This window comes from Ctenopharyngodon idella, chromosome 22 (genome assembly GCF_019924925.1).
Source record: "Ctenopharyngodon idella isolate HZGC_01 chromosome 22, HZGC01, whole genome shotgun sequence".
NCBI classification, from domain to species: Eukaryota; Metazoa; Chordata; class Actinopteri; order Cypriniformes; family Xenocyprididae; genus Ctenopharyngodon; species Ctenopharyngodon idella.
The window spans coordinates 26,996,158-27,018,853 of record NC_067241.1 but is presented as its reverse complement, the minus strand read 5'-3'; the positions used below and the strand labels follow the sequence as shown (position 1 = coordinate 27,018,853).

General features: G+C 35.6%; 2 protein-coding genes across 4 annotated transcripts in view; both read left to right on the top strand.

Moving 5' to 3' along the window:
• nkain4 (sodium/potassium transporting ATPase interacting 4) overlaps nt 1–4,820 on the top strand; it is an 81,076-nt gene extending 76,256 nt beyond the window's left edge. For both annotated transcript variants that reach the window (XM_051880373.1, XM_051880372.1), the window contains one exon: nt 797–4,820. In XM_051880373.1, coding sequence (XP_051736333.1) covers nt 797–810 — 14 coding nt within the window. In that variant the 3' untranslated portion in view covers nt 811–4,820. The remainder of the gene's footprint in view (nt 1–796) is intronic.
• Nucleotides 4,821–7,257: 2,437 nt separating this feature from the next.
• On the top strand, nt 7,258–21,044 carry exosc10 (exosome component 10). Of its 2 annotated transcripts, none has more exons than XM_051879756.1 (25): nt 7,258–7,482; nt 7,655–7,791; nt 9,765–9,888; nt 11,061–11,165; nt 11,341–11,494; nt 11,787–11,895; nt 12,015–12,090; nt 12,206–12,316; nt 12,391–12,534; nt 13,311–13,501; nt 13,659–13,815; nt 14,141–14,289; nt 14,386–14,436; nt 16,506–16,617; nt 16,748–16,795; nt 16,880–16,955; nt 17,085–17,164; nt 17,760–17,858; nt 17,939–18,007; nt 19,917–20,010; nt 20,083–20,156; nt 20,247–20,478; nt 20,565–20,620; nt 20,714–20,784; nt 20,863–21,044. In XM_051879756.1, the coding sequence occupies exons 1-25, from the start codon at nt 7,360–7,362 to the stop codon at nt 20,891–20,893; spliced, it is 2,673 nt and encodes an 890-aa protein (XP_051735716.1). In that variant the 5' UTR covers nt 7,258–7,359; the 3' UTR covers nt 20,894–21,044. The 2 variants fall into 2 exon arrangements, with proteins under 2 accessions (XP_051735716.1, XP_051735715.1); XM_051879755.1 differs by having other exon boundaries at nt 17,052–17,164.
• Nucleotides 21,045–22,696: the final 1,652 nt, after the last annotated feature.

Sequence of the window (22,696 nt, the reverse complement as noted above, 5' to 3'; positions counted from 1 at the left end):
AGCCAGAAACCCAAATGAATCGGCTGATAGTTATATATGAATGAAAAATTTTCATTCAGTGTGAAATAGTGCAAAACTTTATTACACATTTAATAATGACTTAACCATAAAATATTGTAATTATTAAATAAAATCAAATAAAAAACTGCCGTAAAAACGTTTGGGTCTCTTATGCTCAGCAGGGCTGCATTTATTTGATCAAAAGTACAGTAAAAACTGTAATATTGTGAAATATTATTACAATTTAAAAAACTCTCTTTTATATTAATATATTTTAAAATGTGATTTTTTTTTCTTTTCTTCTTTTTTCTTTGATGGCAAAGTGTCACATGATCGTTCAGAAATCATTCTAACATGTTGCTCAAGAAGCATTTATTATCATCATCAATGTTGCTGCTTAATATTTTTGAGGAAACTGTGATGCATTTTTTTCAGGATTCTTGAATTGAGTTTTAAAAAAGCATTTATTTGAAATAGAAATCATTTGTAACATTATAAATGTTTTCACTGTCACTGTTTTGATTAATTTTATGCATCCTTGCAGAGTATATCAATATCTGTCATCTACTGACCGCTAAGTTTTGGGGAGTGTATACATTCAAATTGAACTGAAACACCTAAAATAACAAACTGCAAATAAAGTAAAATAAAGTGTTGCATACAAAAATAACCAAATAACACTCCAAATAAAAACCGTCGGCAACCAAAAAGCAACTGTCAATGCCAAAATGATCTTTTGAACCGATATGCTGGTTAACTCTAATAACATTTCTCTATGTCTGTTTGTGTTTTTCAGGTCTTCGTAAATGAAAGCGTGTCCTGAAGAGGAGCCGTTCTGCCCATTCCTCCTCTCTGCCTCTCCTCTGTTTAAAACACCTGCCTAATTCATCCTAAATCAGCCCATTCTGGTTTGGAAGAAGTGTTGAAGATTCACAGCTCTGGACAAAACACAGTCGCTCCATCAGATGCTCTGGAAAATTGTTCCAGCCGCCTCATTTAGGCGCTCTTACAAGTGGCTGTAAAGCATATCTAAACAAAAAGGTCCTGTATTTTGACCGGTGTTGTGTGTGGTCCGTGCATTGAGTTATTTGGTGGGAGTTCAGATGTTGAGGTTCACAGAGTTCCAGGTCTGTTTGTGTATGTGAGGAGGGCCATTGTGTGCTGCTGTTTACCTTCACACAGGATTTGCACAGTAAAACAGAGGAGGGAGCCGAGAGGAGGACAGAGGGTGTGGCCGGAAAATATAAGACAAAGCGAGCTAAACTCCAGTGGTAGTCAAAAATAGAAGCAAAGGAAGCATAAAATATAAATACAAGAAAGAATTAGAGCTGTTCTGAAAGTTGTTTTATGTCATAGTGTGATGTATGATTCTCATGGTTCACTGTCAGATTCAGTTTTAGTTTTTTGCTCTAGTTTTATTCAATGATCCCAAAATAACTGTATTTAGACACTCAAATCATACTAAACAATGTATGAATGTCATGACATTAGATCAAATATAGGTTATACACACTTCAGAGGGTTCAGAGGGATTCTGTATAGAACACCAGGGTTCTTGACTCAATATTAAACAACCCTTTATGCCAGAGAGGTTCCATATCACTCTTAAAAATAAAGGTTCTTTATAGAACTTAAAAAAAAAAAAAAAAAAAAACTTTTCCATTCCACAAAAATGTTCCAGTGGCATGAGCCTCAGTAACGCGGGTTACGTAATCAGATTACTTTTTTCAAGTAACTAGTAAAATAACATATTACTTCTGATTTTACTTTTTCAAATAAGTAATGCAAGGGAACGCGGTTTCACCTCCGTAACGCGGGTTATGTAATCGGATTACTTTTTTCAAGTAACTAGTAAAGTAACACATTACTTCTGATTTTACTTTTTCAAGTAACACAAGGGAACGCGATTTTGCCTCAGTAACGTGGATTACATAATCAGACTACTTTTTTCAAATAGTAAAGTAACACATTACTTCTGATTTACGTTTTCAAACAAGTAACGCAAGGGAATGCGGTTTCGCCTCAGTAACACAGGTTACGTAATCGGATTACTTTTTTCAAGTAACTAGTAAAGTAACACATTACTTTTGAGTTACTTTTTCAAACAAGTAAGGCAAAGGAACTCAATTTCACCTCAGTAACGTGGGTTACGAATCAGATTACTTTTTTCAAGTAACTAGTAAAGTAACACATTACTTCTGAGTTACTTTTTCAAATAAGGCAAGGGAACGCGGTTTCGCCTCAGTAACGCGGGTTACGTAATCAGATTATTTTTTTTGAAGTGACTAGTAAAGTAACATTACTTTTTCAAATAAAGCAAGGGAACGCAGTTTCGCCTCAGTAACGCGGGTTACGTAATCAGATTTTTTTTTTTCAAGTGACTAGTAAAGTAACATTACTTTTTCAAATAAGTAACGCAAGTTACTTTGTTTTCCCATTTATTGACTGACAGCTCTCCTGTCCCCATGTTGAGAGAAATCAGGAGTAAATGTATTCCTCAAAATGAATAAAAACAGTGAAATGCAAACTAAGAAATTTATGCAAACCTTCAATAATTAAATATGTTAAATAACACAAATATACTCTATGTATATTTATAAATCTCACTTTATTACCCAATGTCTTTGCTGCTGACCAATGATCCAATTCAACCATACAAATAAGCAAAAACGTTTGGTGTGAAAAGACCTTTACATTTGCCAAAAATAGAACTTTTTTTGTTATTAAAAAACAAACAAGCAAGCCCAGCCCATGAGAAAAAGTAACGCAAAAGTAACGTAAAACATTACACAAAAAGTAACTAATGCAATTAGTTATTTTTTAGGGAGAAATGCAATATTGTAATACATTACTTGTAAAAGTAACTTCCCCCAACACTGATGGCATCATTGTGAACAACACCTTCTGAAACCTTTTTTTTTTTTTTTTTTTTAAAGAGTGTATAAGGAGAAATAAATGACTTCATAATACTTTCATGTTTAATGGGTTATTTCAATTTTTTTTTTTCTAGTGATAAAGTAAGTTTTAGCTGTTTAATTCATACCGAGCTGTTTAGTTCATAACATTTAATTGAAATAAAAAAATGTATTAAAACAAAATTAATTAAAACTAATCCCACAAAATGATCCATGGTTAGAACCCGTAAGTGGTTCTATATATGAAGCGACTGACAGAATCATTTAAGTTTCTATATAGATCCTTTTCTTCTAAGTGTGATTGAAAATCACCTTGCTAAAGTGGTTCATTTATTTGCAGATGCTTCTTGGTTTAATATTTTGTATCTAATGCAATGGAATTTGTGCATTTTAAGTGTGACGTTCAAACATTTTGGGGTCACTGTACATGCCCGTCAGTATTTTTTAATGTTAATAATCATCATTTATTGCACAATGTATTTGTATAATCAGCCTTTAGACCTAACATCAAACTAGTCTGGGCATCCTCCGATAGTCAGTACAATATACTACATAACCTCATACTATTGTTTTTCATTATTATTATAGGACTGGCTGGTATTATGAAACAGATAGTGGTTCTTTCATTTGAATGGTGCTTGTAATCAAATATCAGTTGTTTGTGAACAAATCGTCAGCATGTCTTTATATGAATATGACAACGGTTGAGTAGCTGTCAATGTCTTTCACTGTAGATGCAGAGCTACTGTAACTGTTTACTGGAAACATAAACCTCAAAGCACAACTGACTGACCTGACATGCAACGTTACATGTATCATAGTGTGTATGACATGTTTTGAAGAGAGGGGCTGTGTATTTCTTTCCAAAATGAGATGTTAAGGGCAAAAGTCAGTATGAACAAGATTTTCTAACTTTCATAATTACATTGTTGAGTTGCTTGTAATACCAGATGTTTCATATCACGAGATTTGTGTACTGTATTGACAACATTTTGGGTTCTTGTGGCCTGATGGTAAAGGAACTGGGCGCATCATGCTCTTAAAGGAATAGTTCACCATTGCTCTTAACTGTATGTCTTTATTTTTCTCCTAGAGTGCAAAAGGAGAACTTTTGAAGAATGCTCACGTTGCTCTTTTTCATATGATTAATAAGTTCCCCTATTGGAATCTGTATTTTAGGCATAGACTTGTGCTCTATGTTCCAAGTTATCTGAAGTCATATGACAATTTTGTGCTTTTGTCGTATGGAAAAGAGCAGTGTGAACATTCTGCAGAATATCTTGTTTTGTGTTAAATCAAATCAAATGTTTGGAAACAACATGAGGCTGAGTAAATGATGACAGTTTTAATTTTAAGGTGAACCACTCCTTTAAACATTGCAAGAGTTTAGGGGAAGGGTTTTTTTAGCATTTATTTGATGAATTTATGTAACACTTTCAGCTTAATAATTTCAGTTTGCTGTAATCTTGTACAATGTTCTGTTAGATCATCATATTGGCCGTGGATCTATCCTGCCCCCTAGTGTTTCATGTCCTTCTGTACATCGCATCTCAACTCTAAGAACAGGAAAATTGCATTTTATACCACTCTCTGAAAATATCCATGTACATTTGTAATTGTAGATTTTAGGATATTGAATATAAGCCAGCAATGATAGTCTGCGGCATAAGTGTTATAATAAAAAAAAAAAAATAAATAAATAAAAAAAAAGATATAGATTTATCACACCTTTTCCCCTCATCTTCATTGCTCTCTCTTTTTACAGGTGTTTTTAAGCGCTTTTTGTAACTCTTTCCTGTGTTTGGTCTCCATAGTTCTACATTGACTGCCTGTCCATCAACACGTGTTTGCTGACCACAGTGTAAATAAATGTTTGTTAATAAAAGTCTGCTTTTCATCTACTGATCACAGCTCTTGTTTTTGTTACTCTGTGTTGTCCTATAATCTAATTAAACAGCCATTTGAAAAGTTGGACAGGATATTTCAAGATACTAAAAATAATAGTTGCAACACATACATAAAATGATTGATGTGTTTGTACTTGTGGGCAGATTATTTTGATTTATAATTAGTTTAATGATTATTAATACAAATTAGGATAACCATGTTAAACCAAATTAGTATATATTGTAGGCCTATTAATGACCAATGAAACTACAAAGCCGGTGCGGGATATGTAGTATAATTTACTATAGGGCTTTTCACACTGCGCTTAACCCCGGGTAAAGGAACTTTTCACACTTGTAATTTAGAAGCGTGGTTAGCACTGATTTTACCCGGAGTTATGAAACACTCCTAAGCAGCAGGGTTAGCACCGTTTTTGCTTGTGCAGTGTGAAACGACGCGGTGTTAGAATATTATGACTAGATGCTTAGCAACGGCTAACCGATAGACAGTCACGGAAACACTGTGCATTTTATTTAATCAGCAGATTCGGTGTTTGAGAGGAAAAATATCAAATGCTGACAGAAAACGCAACAATTTGAGTGAAGAAGAGACCATTTCATTCTTACCTTTATAGTCCAAAATGTCCATTCAGTGTAAATCGACAGTCGGCAAAACGAGGATACTCAATGCTACAGCTATGTAAACAGCAGGTCGCGTGCTGCGTTTGTCCAATCAATGATGCTGACGCCGCAAATATGCAAATAAGACCGTTAACCCGGGGACAGGTTTAGGAATGTACAATGTGAAACGTCAGCTTATGAATACACAGTATTAATTGTTAACCCCGGGTAAATTATGAGCAGTGTTATAGTTCACCCAAAATGAAAATAATGTCATTTATTACTCACCCTCATGCCGTTCCACACCCGTAAGACCGTTAATCTTCGGAACGCAAATTAAGATATTTTTGTTGAAATCCGATGGCTCAGTGAGGCCTGCATAGCCAGCAATGACATTTCCTCTCTCAAGATCCATTAATGTACTAAAAACATATTTAAATCAGTTCATGTGAGTACAGTGGTTCAATATTAATATTATAAAGCGACCAGAATATTTTTGATGCGCCAAAAAAAATAATAATAATAAAATAACGACTTATAGTGATATGGCCGATTTCAAAACACTGCTTCATGAAGCTTCGGAGAGTTATGAATCAGCGTGTCGAATCATGATTCGGATCGTGTGTCAAACTGCTAAAATCACGTGACTTTGGTGCTCCGAAGCGCTGATTCATAATGCTCCGAAGCTTCATGAAGTAAATCGGCCATCACTATATAAGTCGTTATTTAGTTTTTTTGGCGCACCAAAAATATTCTCGTCGCTTTATAATATTAATATTGAACCAGTGTACTCACATGAACTGATTTAAATATGTTTTTAGTACATTAATGGGTCTTGAGAGAGGAAATGTCATTGATGGCTATGCAGGCCTCACTGAGCCATCGAATTTCAACAAAAATATCTTAATTTGCATTCCGAAGATGAACGAAGGTCTGGAACGGCATGAGGGTGAGTAATAAATGACATTATTTTTTTGGGTGAACTAACCCTTTAAACGTGAAGCAAGATAACCCAGGATTCCGTTTACCCGGGGTTTAGAATGACCTAGGGTTAACTATTTCAAGTGTGAAAAGCCCTTACTGTTATTTTTTTCCCCCAAAGTAGGCTACATGAAAAATAAAGTTGTTTTCTGATTATTAGAGAACGAGTGAGCGATTTCGGACACTGATACAGCAACAGAAACTACAATGAGGGTCGATTCCTGTGCTAGAGTCGATCCCGGCACTGTTCGGAGTCGAGGAATCGACTCTTTTGGAGTCGAACCCCATCACTTCTAGGTAGACAGACAGATGGATAGAAAGATAGGCATTCTGTGTGTCTGTTTAGATTTGAATGTTTGACAGTTGGAACAGTCATTTAAACATCCATTCAGTGTTCAGTCTATGGGATTTTTTTGTGATCGCCCGTTTTATGAAAACCGTAAGTGCGGCCAGTTAGAAAAGATAAAATAGTTTAAAATAGTAGGCCTAGATCAACGTGCTGGTTTGCTCAAGCCAACATAATAGACTAAACATATGCAGAACGATCAAATAATATTTCTAAAATACGTTACGTTAATAATAATTTTCATTTAATGCTAAATTATTAATGAAAATAACTGTAGCCTACTGATTTGACTATACTAAAATATCATGTAGGTTTTATTTTGTTATCATCCGAATCAGTATGCTCCGCTTTTTGTCAACATTTGCAACTTCAGTCGGATGCAGTTCAATATAAAAAACCGAATAGGCCATTTTGAAGCTGAAAAGAAATGGCTTATGCAAATATGTCCAAGAGTCCGTTTCACTTTTTCGAGGTAAGTAAAATGTAAGAGCTGCCAGTACCAAAACCGTCCCTCAGGTGGCGATATTGGCTGACGTCGACATACACGGTTGTGGCATAGAAGAAGAGGTATTCTCGTGCGGCTGCGAAGTTTTCGATTTGATGTTTCAATATGGCTGCCTCCTCGAGTAGTGCTGGCACTGTTAAACAGAGTGATCATTCTTCACCAGCCGAAGAAACAGAGCCAGAAACAGAGTTTTGTCCGGGATTCAAAGATGTCGATGCATTTGTCAAGGTCGGTTGGTCGTTTCAGTGTGTGAATCCCGTTGTCAGCGCCGTAACTAACTGTAAACACAATTGCAACGTGGAAAGAGTAGCCATGCGTGCATACGCAGTAATGTTTGAGATGTAAATTCTACACATGTGAAGTCAAAGTGAATGTATTTGACTGGTGTTTGTTTGAACAGCACGGTTTGGGAGCGGTGGTCGCTGCCACGAAAGCGTCTGCAGCTCTTCCAGCAGCGGGAGATGAGTTTGATCTGTACCGCAGCTTCCCTGCCTTTCAACACTTCTGCGCTTCACAGGGAGATCGACTCTTACACTGGTAAAATACTCCCACTGAAGTACTGTACCAGGACACACTAACGGTTAATCCCACTCTGTTTTTAATAAGTCTGAAGGTACTTCAGGTTACTCAAGAATGCCATGAAACTACCATGAGGGATGTCATAAAACAGAAATGCCATGGTATATTTTGGTACTTTTTGTTGGTGAACTGGCGAAATATAATCACACAGTAGATCGAATTGATACTTCATGGATTTGTAGATCTATTACAGAAAACCCTGTAAAGGAAATGTTCATCTTCTTGGCCATTTCTACCCGATTTCTTATATATAATATATATATATATATATATATAATTATACACACACACACACACACAGAGCTTAAATTTATTAGACCACCTGTCATAATAAAGAGAAAGCACAAATATTTTAGGAATCTGTCAAAAACTTGTTTAAAACTAAAAACTTTATTGAAACTTATTAGGCAAATAACTATATATATATATATATATATATATATATATATATATATATATATATTATATAAATTTAAAATATATATTATTTTGTATGGCCTCATTTGGCCTTGATAACAGGTTGAATTTTTGCTGGCATTGTTTTTATGTACTTTTCCATAGTCTCTGTTTTTATTGACTTCCAAATAGTTTCTAGTTGTTCCCAAAGATTTGCTTTTGATGAAACTTTTGTGCAGTCTATCTTTGAATCTATTAAATCCCAACAATAATAATATTTTAGCATTAGAAACACTACTGTGACTAAAGAGCTTACACATACTGGTGTGGATTAACTATTACAGAAACATAAATGATTTTGGTTATCACCAATACTGTTAGTTTAGGGCAGCTGTGGCACAAACCTTACATGGGGTGGTGGTCTAATAAATTTGTTAAGCCTTGTATATAAATAAAAGTTAAACCTAAAAAGTTTCCAAAGTTCTTCATGAAAATCTACTTTTGTTTGGGCTCTCAGACATCATGTATAAAACATGAAAAAATTCATTTTATTATTATTATCTTTACTAGAGCTGCACGGTTTTGGAGAAATCGAGGATCACAATTTTTTAATTTAAAATAGAGATCATGATTCTATCATGATTTTGCCATGATTCTGAATAGACAACAATATAACGTCATTTACTAGAGGTAAATGTTAATTGACAAAATGCTAATTGCTGCAGTCTATTTAATTTGAATGAATGAATGATTCAATGACTCACTAATAATTACTTCACTTGTTTCATTACTGGATAAATCAGTGTTTTTGAACAAATCTCTTGAATGAATGATTCAATGACAATTGTTTTTTTTTTGAAAAAAAAAAAATATTTATGGGCTTTTTGTGCCTTTATTCGGAGAGTATAGAGCATACAGGAAAGCACTGTGCGGAGAGAGGGGGGCATGATCGGCAAAGGACCTTGAGATGGGAATCGAACTCGGGTCGCCGTGAACGCATTTGTGCCATACTATGTGTCTGCACACTAACCTCTAGGCTTTCGGAGCCATCACAGATACATTTTTTTAACAGTCATTTGTCGCCACCTACTGGTGTAACGATGTAATTGATACAATATTTGTTTGAAGCGTCAGTTTCTTTCAAAAGGTGATTTACTCTACTTTGATCGCTTCTGTAGACATCAGTGTTTATATCTGAACTATAAACTTTTATTCCAGTTCTTTTGTGATAATTTGAGTTATTGTAAGATAGAAATAATGATACTGTGTGGATGAAAAGCTATACATTACAACTGCTCTCTCTGGATCAACAACAGTGCCAACGCTTTAAAAGGTTCCAAAGGTTTAAATTAGGAATGAAATCGTGTAGGTCTTTTTGGTTTGAGATTGCGATCTTTTAACGATTAATCGTGCAGTTGTAATTATTACATGCTTTAGCATCTCTTGGACCTCAAAAGAAATTGAGAGGTGCACATAGTTCATTATGTTGTAGCTGGAGAGTTCATATTGTACTAATATCTCTGTTTCTCTGACAGTATGAGCAAGATCATGCAGTATCATGGATGTAGATCTCACATGAGAGACAGGAACAAGCTGACTGGACTGGAGGACAGGTTTGACCTGGTGGTGGACTCAAACGATGCCATCCTTGAGAAAGTGGTACGAGTGTTACATTCTAATAACAACTTTGAGATTGAAGCTTCAGGTCTTGTGGTTTCTGTCTGTATGTCTGACCTTAAGGCCCGTTCACATCAAGGACACGAACAATAACTATGACATTTTAATAATCGTTCTAATTCTGTGATAATAGGGAGTCCACACACAACAACACACAGCTATAACTGTAACGACACAGAGGAACGAGATCATTGGAATTACTTTCAGAACAGTTTTTTCCCAGCTTATGAATGATAAATTTACAGCCAATCAGAATCCATACTGCTTTAATGAGATTAAGCATGAAAAGAGACCATATTATGCCCTTTTACAAAGTCTTAATTTTGTTTTTGGGCTCTACTACAGTAGTCAACACTTGAAGTGAATCAAAACCTTTCATCAAATTTGTCCTAAAACCTTCTTCTTAGGACAACTTTGATTTAAATTTTTTTTGATCCACTTCAAATGTTGACTACTATAGAATAGCTTTTCATGCCTGAATGTAAAAAAAAAAAAAACAAAAAAAAAAACATCATATAAACATCAATTCTCTTCTCCGTCTGTCAGTAACACTCTGTTTACTTCCTGTCTCTATGAAGACCCTCCTTCTGAAAAACGTGACATGCTCGTTTGTTCAACCATTTCTAGCATGTTTGGGAAATGTCATGCCCCTTACCATAACCGCACACTCCACACACTCTTAACGCAACTCAACCAGGCCTCATCCCCCTTTTTTACATATGCCTTGCGTGGGAATTATTTAAATGAGGAATATTGTGACATGTTTGTTCACGGAAGAAAACTCAAGACTTCAATCGAGGCATTTCAGGGAGTTCAGAAACAGTGCACACTGATATAAAGAATAACTCTTTGTAACTTTGCAGACCTTTTTCATGCTCAAACAGCAACATTACACTCTAAAGAGAGCTGAACATGTAAAAAAGCATAATAGGTCCTCTTTAAAGCAGCAGAGCGTTGATGTGGATGCTAATGTAGTTATCGTCTTGGTGTGAACGGGCCTTTAGTCAACAACAAATGAAGTCATCTTGTTATGCCTGTAGAAATTACAAAAGGTTAAAAAGTCTCTCTCCATTTTTTTAGTCTAGTGCTACAAATATGTTTTATCCTGTCATATCTGTAAAATGAGACCTGCTGTATTTGTGACCTGTGTTCAGGGCATTCTCCTGGACGAGGCCTCTGGCGTGAGTCGTTCCCAGCAGCCGGTGATGCCTGCAGGATATCAGCCGCCCAAGATCGTTGTGTCCAGCTGGAATCGCAAGGTAAGTTTCTCAGCGTGTCCTCCTTCTTTTGAACTCAACTTTTTTGATTATGAGAGAAAATGTGTTCCTTTTGAGTTAGTTTGACGTGATGAGGTGTCATTAATTGAGAATGTCTTGATGGCTGGTCACTGAGGAGCAGGTTCTGGCATGATGGCAGCTTTTCTTCTCCTTACAGGGAGGAGACCGCAACACAGAGACCTTTCGTCTTCTACATGCTAAAAACATTCAGCGGCCACAACTCAAGTTCAGAGACAAAGTGGATAACAGCAACACTCCTTTTGTCTCCAAAATCTTCATCAAACCCAACGCAGTGAAACCTCTGCCATCATGTGAGTGTTAAAAAAAAAAAAAAAAAGCCTCGATGGTGACTTTTTTTTTTTTATATATAAATCTTTGCCTTTGCAGTCTGTTTTTTACTAATTTATATTGCTAACATTTGGTGGAACTACTGGAGGTGCAGACAACGAAATGTTAAAAAATAAATAATATAAATTAAATAAAAATGGATTTAAATGTAATTTAAACAATTTAAGTAATTTAAATATTGAATAATACTTAAAGCTACACAATGTAACTTTTTTTAACTAAATACTAAAATGTAACCAAATGTGTGATTTTTAGATTTTGCCAACAAACACATTCGTAAGGAGAGACCTGAGGATTTGGATGTTCCTGCTGCGCTGGCGGATTTTATCCATCAGCAGAGAACGAAAGAGCATGTGGACGACATGTAAGAGACATTTATGTGATTTATCCAGTGTAAAGCCATTCAGTGTGTTCATGGTAGTTATTTTACATCAGTCTTTAATGCTAGTCTTGTTATAAATGGATTGTAATGCTGTTTTCCAGGTTTTCTCACCCCTATCAGTATGAATTGGACCATCTGGTCATGCCAGAGAGTCTGAAGTGTAAACCTGATGTCCAGGTCAGTGTCTGATCCTTTTTTTTTTCTGGATTCCATTGTCTGTTTTCTTGTCAGGAACTGTGATGATTATTTTCATTTGGATCTGACATCAATTATTGTATGTTATGTGTTTTAGATGTATAAACCCCTTGCGGAGTCCACTTGTCAGTTCATCAATACTTTAGATGATCTTGTTGCTTTGAATGAGAAGTTGGCCAAGACGACCGAGTTCGCTGTGGACCTGGAGGTATGACTGTTTTCATGATGCTAATTAATTGTGTTATCACTAAGTTTTAATTCACACCAGTTATCTGTCTACAGCATCATTCCTACAGAAGCTTTTTGGGAATCACGTGTTTGATGCAGATATCAACTCGGGAAGAGGATTTCATCATAGACGTGCTGGAACTGCGCAGTGAAATGTACATCTTAAACGAGACTTTCACCGACCCCGCCATTGTGAAGGTGATTGACTTTAATATTAAGCTTTTCTATTAAAGTTATCCACTTAGATTAGTGTGTAGGTGTGTTTCTGTTGCTTGTCATTTAAGTTTGCATGTGCATATCTTATAATCGGCATGAAACAGAAGTTGCAATAGTCTGTACTTCCCTATTGTGATGTATATCCAAGTGAAACGGCTTCTCGAACAAGAACAAATGCAGAGCGGGGCTTGATTTTGTCCACGGGGAATTGATTGGATGGTTGTGGTTTGCTATTGGTGGATCTCATGTGAGTGACAGGTTGTCCTGCCCTCATCATCAGAGAAGAGATGTCACAGCAAGAGGGAGGGGAAGTTATTTTGATTAAAGATTATGAGGACACATGAATTAAAAAAAAATGTGCACAGATTAATCATTTATAATAAATACTGCAATATTTCATTTAAAAAAATAAATGGTCAATAAAATTAAATTCGAACGACAAAAAAAATGTTCCTGGTCTTATGTGTAGGTCTTATGTGCAGTCATAAGTACAGTTCATCAATGCACATTATTCTGAAAAAGAAAGAATTTTTTATATATATATATATATATATATATATATATATATATTATATAAAAATTGTAATTCATTTGGTCACCTCCACATAAATGTCCCATCAAACAAATTAAATGAAGTCCCGCCTAACATTATATCTAGCTGAATATTTAGTTTCATTCATAAAAATGTGAATGCCGTTTGTTTACTGTTAAGGTGTTTTTTTTTGTTTTTGTTTTTTGTTTCATCTACCGTGATGCAGGTGTTTCACGGTGCTGACTCTGACATTGAGTGGCTGCAGAAGGACTTAAGTCTCTACGTGGTCAACATGTTTGACACCCATCATGCTGCACGTTGCCTAAACCATGGCCGAAACTCCCTTGACCATCTCCTGAAAGTCTACTGCAACGTGAGCTCTGATAAACGCTACCAGCTGGCAGACTGGAGGATACGGTAATCCTAAGCTTATTTTGATCAGCACAATAGAATTCTCCTTTATTATTGAGCCAAACTCATTAACTCAATTCCCTAATTTTACAGCAGGGTTTCTGTTTGGCTGATTGCTCTAGTAGACATTGTGGTAATACATATGTCTATTTTGTGTCTGTAGACCGTTGCCAGATGAGATGTTGAAGTACGCTCAGGCTGACACCCACTACCTGCTCTACGTGTATGATCGAGTCCGAGTCGACCTGTATGATACGGGCAACGGGCAGCCTGCCCTCATTCAGCAGGTCTGGGCTAAAAGCAGAGACCTCTCGCTCAAGGTGTGGACAGATTTCTTCATACCATCTAATTAAACACTCCAAATGCAAAGAAAATATGAAATGATGTATTAAAAGGGTTGGTTCACCCAAAAATGAAAAAAATTCTGTCATCAATTACTCAGGGTTAGCAAATTAGTCTCTTCAGAAAATTTGGACTAAACCACTCAATTCATATGGATTAGTTTTACAATCTCTTTATGAACTTTTTGAAGCGTCAAAGTGTTAGTTGCATAGCTGTCTATGTATGGAGGGACAGAAATAGTGATTCGTTGATTGACATTAATATTTCTGAATATTTTTACAACCATCACATCTTTCTCTTTAGAAATACGTAAAGCCTATTTTTACGGAGGACTCGTACATGGAGCTGTACCGCAAGCAGAAGAAGAACTTCAACACACAGCAGCTGGCAGCCTTCAGACTGCTGTACGCCTGGAGAGACAAACTGGCACGACAGGAAGATGAGAGCACCGGGTGATGCCCCAAATAATCTACCTCATCTCTATGCATGTGTCTGTTGACTGTTATTGTGTAGTTGGTGTGATCCATGAATGTGTTGTTCCTCCACAGGTATGTCCTACCAAACCACATGATGATGAAGATTGCAGAGGAGCTTCCAAAGTAAGTTTTAAAGGGGTCTTATACTAAACTTAATTTTTCATTTTCTCTCCATAAGGTGCTCTTATGATCTCTTAAGGTTTCTTGCACAAAAAATAATTGTTTTAATGGGTTAGTTCACCCAAAAATGAAGTTTCTGTCATTAATTACTCACCCTCATGTCATTCCACACCCGTAAGACCTTCGTTCATCTTCGGAACACAATTTAAGATATTGTTGATGAAATCCAAGAGGTATCTGACTCGTCCATAGACAGCAATATAATCAACACTTTCAAGGTCCAGAAAGGTACTAAAGACATCGTTAAAACAGTTGATGGTGACTGCAGTGGTTCAACCTTAATATTATGAAGCGACAAGAATATTTTTTGTGTGCAAAAACTAAATGGAAGGGTAAGTAATTAATGACAGAATTTTCATTTTTGGGTGAACTAACCCTTTAAGGCCTGTTCACACCAAGGACTATAACAAGATATAGTTATAAAAATCATTGTAAATTTAAAAGAATATAGTTGCGGTGTGAACTCAACTAATAACTGCACAGAGAAGCAATATAATTGGAATCACTTTCAGAACAATTTTTTTCCAGCTGATGAATGAGAAGCATTGACAGCCAATTATAATCCATCCTGCTTTAAATAGCCAGAGCATTTAAAGTGACAGACGACAATTCAGCGTGCACTTATAAACGGAACAATAGCATCCGCTGGTGTGGACACTAATATAGATATCGTTATAGTTATCTTTATAGTTATCGTACTTGGTGTGAACAGGTCTTTGAGCATCTTCAACCGTCTTACTGACCCTTAGAATCAAATGGCCTGTTTTTGCTCTATACCTTCATACATATTCCTTAGTTAAAAAAAAAAAAAACTAAACAAAACAAAAAAATTCACACTAAATGTACTTCAAATCTAATAACATATTTATTGACACATAAATTGAGATGCACTGATATAAAATTATAATTAAACTATTTGGAGTATTTCTTTATTGCACAATGCACATTTCTTAATATTATGCCTAAAAAGTGTTTTAATATCTCAATTAATAAGGATTGTATGATCTTTGTATATAATATCAGTAATTAAATGCAAGATATTTAAAGTGTTCCTAAAGTATACTTGAAATAGTTCCTCTTTTGCACAATCAAATATACTTCAGTATATGTTTAGTTGGACCTCAGCAATACTTCAGCACAATTAAAGTGCATTAAGTACAAAATTAGTTGTTCAAATTTAGCAGACTTTAAGTATACCAGTTTAGTATACCAAAAGTACAATTGCAGGCTATTTTTATTTAGCACATAAATATGTAGATGTATTTGTAGTACACTTAGCACAAAAAAAAAGTATTTCAAATACATTTTAGTATTTTAGTGTTTTTTTGTTTGTTTGTTTTTTTCTCCTGTCACTAGGGTTACTGTTCAAAAGTGACAGTAAATACAACGTATCCTGAAAGAAATGTGTCTTGCACAACTGTTTTCAACATTGATAATAAAAAAAGTTTCTTGAGTATCAAATCATCATATTAGAATGATTTCTGAAGGATCATGTGACACTGAAGACTGGAGTAATGATGCTGAAAATTCAGCTTTACCATCACAGGAATAAATTTCATTTTAAAATGAATTCAAGTTCTTTTAAATTGTAGTAATATTTCACAATATTGCTGTTTTTAATATATTTTTGATCAAATAAACAGCCTGCGTAAGCATAAGGTGGTATTCAAAAAATATTAAAAACATCTTACTGAACAGTAGTGTATATAAATGTCCTCTTATGATTGGCCAACCTCCGCACAGTATCATATTTTGCAGGCGTTTGTTAATGGTATTTTTTTAAAACACTGAAAAGATATGTAGACGTGGGTGATGAGTGACATCACAACCATGGGGATTTCTGAACAAGCTGTTTAGTTTCAGTAAATGGAGTGGACTAGTGTATTTGAAGTCCTTTTTTTTTTTTTTTCAATGACAAATCCTTTCAATATTTCATTCTGTTGAAAGCTGTAAGGCGGCTGCTATCTCTCACGCACAGGAAGCTGTGTAAACGGATGTTTTTTTCTCTATAGGGAGCCTCAGGGCATCATCGCTTGCTGTAACCCCATTCCACCACTAGTGCGCCAGCAGATCAATGAGCTTCATCAGCTTATCAAAGAGGCTCGAGAGACTCCTTTACTGAAGGTGTGCACTTATACAAACACCATTTAGCTGATTGACTACTATCGCTTGTGTTGTATAAATATATTAGTCCTGTAATTTGCAATATCAGTAAGAAACTGTAGAAACTACTAAAAATGTTGTCTCTCTTCAGGCAGAGGTACTTGCTGAAAAGAGGAAATCGATAACCCCTAAAAGAAAGGTGTGTTGACAGATTTGTCCAGCCCTGTAAAACTAACAAGCAAAGAAGCTGTCTTATTGAGTTGCTCTTGTTGTTGTCTTATAGCCACAGTCTACTTTATTCGGACCTCATGACACCTCCCGCTCGTCCGAAAGTGATTTCCTGGAGCTTTCTTTCTTTGGTAGGTCTAGATATAATGGATACCTTTATGAGTCTTTAATTTGCCTTTCTATTTGGTCATGAAAATCTCTAAATTGTTTTCTACATGTGTGTTTAGAAACCCCAACTAAATCTGGAGTATTGTTTTCAGAGGAGGAGAATGAAAGTGTGGAACGAGAGGGAAAATCCTTGCATGGCCTGATAGCTCCAGCAAAAATCAGACTGTTTGCGGTAGGACATTTGAAAAGAAATCCAGAGAAATCTTTCTTATTGTGCATGTTTGGGTGTGCTGACAACAAAGGATAGGTTTGAGAGAGAGGCAGTGTGGTTAAAGGCCCCTATATATTTCAAGCGAAATCAAGAATAAACTGGTGTGATGTCATTTTGAACAAAATCAGGCAAAATCGAACTTTCCAGAAAAGTTCACTCTGGCTGGTAAAGGCTTTCGCAGTACCATTGGTCCGTGGCAATTATGTAAATGGTAGGTGTGGCTCTGAGGCTCTGCCTTTTATTTCATGATTGAGAAGAAAGTGTGCAGAACATATTTATATATTCATCTAAACACTGCTGTCAGCAGATGTTTATCAGTACATCACTGACAAGGTATTTCAATCTTCCTTTTACCTCTAAACAAAGAAAGAAAAAGAACTTTGCAGCAAGTATATTGGGGGCCTTAACGGGATGTCTTGATCAGTCCAGCAGAAGTTAGAAGTTAATTTTATTAGAACATTTTGTAGTTGTAAATGGTCTTAGTATTGATTTGCCTCATTTGATTTGGGAGTGTTTCTGAGAGTTAAGGATGTTATTTGTCATTTGTTTTTTTTAGGATGATGAGGCAGAGGAGGCACCAGCACCTGCTCATCTGACAGTGGCACAGCAGAAAGCACGCAGCATCATGGACTCATTTGACAACCCCTTCCGAATGGTACAGTACTTGTCTAGCTGATGGCTTTTGTCTTAAGTTATGTAATGTACTTGCACTGATATTTCAATGCTTGTTTGCAGTATTTACCATCAAAGGACATTCACATATCAAAGAATGCCAAATATGACCCATCTTCAAAGATTTATGAGGTATAGTTCCTTTTTTCCCCCTCTTGACATCATAGTAAAATATATATTGTGTGTGTTTGTTAGGGGTGTAATGGTACACAAACATGACGGTTTGGTACGTACCTCGGTATTGAAGTCACGGTTCGGTACAGCAGGGGAGAAAACTATATAAACATAAAATTGCTTCTTTTTTAATTTTTATGAAACAGTGGTTTATTGAACAAATTGTGTCTCTTTAAGTAAGCAATAAGGTACGAGTTGTTGTGCTGTATCGTGAATAAGTCACGGCTGAAGGGCGTTGTTTCGTGGAGTGCCTGCAACCCCTTCAGCCTTGACTTATTCACGTACAGCACTAGCCTGGAGTACCTTACTGCTTTTATAAAACGGTTACCACACAATACAAATATTGAAGCCAAAAAATATATGTATCAATGCAACTATGAAGTAAAATCACTAAAAGCCTTCCTTCCACTGGGAAAAAATAGTCCCTGACCGTGAACAGCAACAGAAGTTACATTATTACGCCATTAGATGGCAGCAAAGACTGTCTTTATGAGTGTCAATCAGTAGCGAAGACTTTTATATTGAAAAGACTGAATTGTTGTGAACATGGAACAAGACGCAATTGACAAATGCTTTGGCTAGCGCTGTCAGTCACAGGAAAACCCCTTAACTGTTAAAAGGACAAGATATTGCAGCAGACATTTAAACAGATTTTTTATTATGAACATAGGACTGACCTGAAGGAAAATGCTAAATCTGAATGCAGGTAATAAACTCGCTCACTCGATCTTTTTCTCACAATACTCTTCTACGTGATACAGTAAGCTTCAATGAACAATATCAAGTGAGAACAAACAGTTGACGTTGCTAAGGGTGTTGTGTAGTGATGCACAGAACTGTTGGGTGAAGCGGTCATAGCTGTGTTTTATCGTGAATATCGTGAATATTGACCAATCAGAATCAAGGACAGGAACTAACCATTTTATAAATAAATTCAATTATAATTAACATTTTCTTAAGGATAAAAAAAATCTCTCGCCTAATGCTCTAAACTATATACAGGAAGCCCTTTCTTGCACATTACTATAATATTAAAGGTTACAATTAACAACAGAGCCCAAACTATTGAATTCAGTTGTTTATTATATCTAAAAATAAGTATCTACACTCAAATAATAATAATAAAAAAAACATGTAAATTGCAAGTTTTGCATTAACTTCTAAATATAAATAAAATGTAATTCATTTTAAAATATAATCATTTACACAGTTATTGTCGTAACTTGTTTTCATGACATTTATTTAAACATATATTAAATAATTAAGACATTACTAACAGGTAAATATAATATATATATAAGCTAATATAGTGCATATATTTAGCAAAATGCTCCCCTCTAGAGTTCATTTCTCTAGTTAACTAACACACTGTGGACACTAAATTACTTGCCTGAGGTAAATGTAATGCTACATGAGATAATATTCAAGCTGTTTTATTGACGTCTTTCCGCGGTTGAAACATCAGTTGAGCGATTACACAAATCTAGATCGTCTGTTCTTCTTCTGCACTTTTTCCTGTTGTGGTGGTTAGCAAACAGCATTGCATTACCGGGTGCGCCCCCTTCTGGATTGCAGTGTGAATCACCTGTGACTGACTGTTTTCGTCGCCTGACTGTATGCACCGAACTATAACGTCTGTACTGTGACGGATTGGGACAAATACATGTACCGTTACACCCCAGGGAGTGTGTATATGTGTGTGTGTGTATCTATCTAAATGCTTTATTTTTCAGGGGTGAGTCTTGTTCCATACACACACCAAATGATAATTTTCGGCATTCTCTCCCGTATTTAAATGTCACTCTTGAAACTTTAGTGTGCACGTGGCTTATATTGACTATATTTTTTGTTGTTCTATTTAAAACAGATTCATAACCGGTGGAAATTACAGAGTATTGAGCAGCAGCAGAAGGAAGCTCAGGCCAAGCAGCAAGCTAAAGAACAGGCCAAGAAAGCTCAAGGTACAAACAACACAAGAAACTGTAGTTTAAAGTGATTTTACATGTGCATAATTGCTTGTATTTGTCTTTCAGAAGAACGAAAGAAAGCCAAACTGAGCTACCAGGAGTCGCTGCAAAACGTTCACACTGTCAGGCAGCAAGTAAAGGTGAGGAAGCTTCAGCTCTCTGATTTTACTTATTGTTTTTGTTTTTTTCATTATACACTAACATCTGTTTGGTCAATCTTGTATTTTTAGGAAGCAAAGCAGGCTGGACAGAAAAGAGAGAGAGCTGCCAGTGATGCTGGTGAAGAGAGTGTTAAACCAAACATTAAAGCCTCAAAGACTGAAAGTGAGACATCAGTGCCTGATCAGTCGACAAAACCTGCGCAGAAAAAAAAGAAACAGAAAAAAGTTCAAGAGCCTGAAGTTCCCCAACAAAACTTTAAACCTTATGACTACAGCCAGTCAAATTTTAAAATGTTTGATGGTAAGAGATCTGCCTTTTTTTTTTTTTTTTTTTTTTTTTTTTTTTCCCTATTGGTGTCTTCATTTGTTTGTATTTTATACTCTCAGGTAAATCAAAAGAGAGTTCACACTTTGATCCAAACGGACATGGACCCAAGCAGAAGGTATTAACCTGTTTGAAATCTTCAAGCTTTCAGCTTTCCACGAATCTTTTAGCTTTGCAAGATTTCTGATCTTTAACCAATTTTGATTCTCAGAAAAAAAAAGGACAGAAGAAAAGCTCTGGGGGAGGCAAGAGCATGTCTTACTTACCCGCCAAATCTGACAGGTACTGGAACACTCTAATTGTAACAGTCATTGCTGGATTAAAAAGGCATTTATATGGTCTGTTTATTTCTGTTTGCAGAGGGTTTTGCCACAACTGGCCCAAGAGATAGAAGTATTCAACTGATGAAGTACCATGATCCCCTTTTTGTTTTCCTTTTTAAAAGCGTCCTATGTGACATTCAAATGTTCAGTTTGTCCTGACTGTCTCAGCAGTGCTTGTATACTTATTAATTTCATTCATTAAAATGAGATTTTAAACCATTACAGTTTGGAAGTTCTTAGATGCTTTGTTTCTTCTTCTGTTCGAGTCTTGGGAATGGTTTTGTTTTGTTTTTTTTGTTTTTTCCTTTTCTTTTGGCAGTCTATTCAAATAATATAATCAAACCCAATAGACCCTTTTCACATTTCCGGGTTTCTCAGAAGCGGAAGTCGTCATAGTTGGGTAAAATGCTATAGCGGTGAATGAGAGAATACATTAAATATATTTTTTTGTTTCCATTTGCTCAAATAGCAAAAGAAAAACTCCATTAGTGTTTTCACATCTTTCATAAATAGGAAACGGCAGTCAGAAGAGAGGAAAAATGTCATTTTTACTATCACTCCCATAGCTACTGTATTAGAAACACCCTCACAGCAGCGTTAACTAAGTTTTTGTAATTTGATGCAAAGGTAATATAATATTGAAATCAAACTTTTTCTCTTTTTTTTTCATTTTTAAAAAGAAAACGAAAAAACAAAAAATTGGCTTGATTTTTTTTTTTTTTTTTTTTTTTTTTTTTTTCGTTCTGGGGTTGGAAAACGTGCGCACGATTTACTATTTTGTTCCCTAGATTTATAAATCATGCGCATGGTTTATAAATCGAGGGAACTTTATTGTTAGTGTTATTTCAGGGTTATGATATCTTATAACTGAGAGAGCTCTATAATGGCTATATTTAACACTGTATTTATTTAACATTACCCCTAAAATTGAATTCGGCTGAGTTTTTTTTTTTAAATTTTTTACTTTTTTTAAATGTGTGATAGCCTATTTCAAATTGTCATCTCAAACGAGTTCACCTCCGTCATCAAATCATCATGATGTCCAATTCCCATTACAATAAAGTCCATCTCTGAACTAATAGCACCACTTTGATGAACTAATAACATGTAATATCTTTTCATATCTGTCATATTTCAAATTCATTCCATGTCCAAAACTCAGGGTGTTGTCTAAAACAAAAGTTTTGACTGCTGCATATTTACACTTAAATCGATAGGCTACTGATTTGCGCTTTACTTCAATGTATTGTACATTCGCTCCGGCTGCTCAGTGCTTCTAGCAGCTTTGCCACACCTATTTTTATAGTTGGTCAGTTAAATAAAACAGGCAGTGTGCCAACGTTGTAGGCTAGGGGGTAGTTTATGTGCAGCTGCAAAGTAAAACTAATATTTATGAGAAAGAGATGAAATTTAGAATAAACGCGCTAAGAATCCGTACAGCTGTAGAGCGAGGGACTTTTATTCTGTTGAGCGGAACCGATGAACAACTGATGACGACATGGTTTGATGTCTGGTTGACCAATCAGCGGAAAGAGGAATTTCATTCCTGCCCACATGTAGAGATCGAATATTCAAGCTGATTATTCGTTTCTAATCCCAGAACGAAAAATCAAGCCGATTTTGTTTTTTCGTTTTCTTTTTTAAAATGAAAAACAAAAGTACCATTTTCTCATTTTTCTGATTTCAATATTAAATCAAAAAACGAATGAACGGAAGATACCCTGATTTATATAGTACTAGATATATTAAGTGGCGGTTCTACATTGAATTACACCCTGGGCAAGACCCCCTTCGTTTTGTTGCAAAGCACAATATTATGGTGAAATTAGATCTCGTGTTTGAGTTAAAACCAAATTATTGTTGTATAAGCA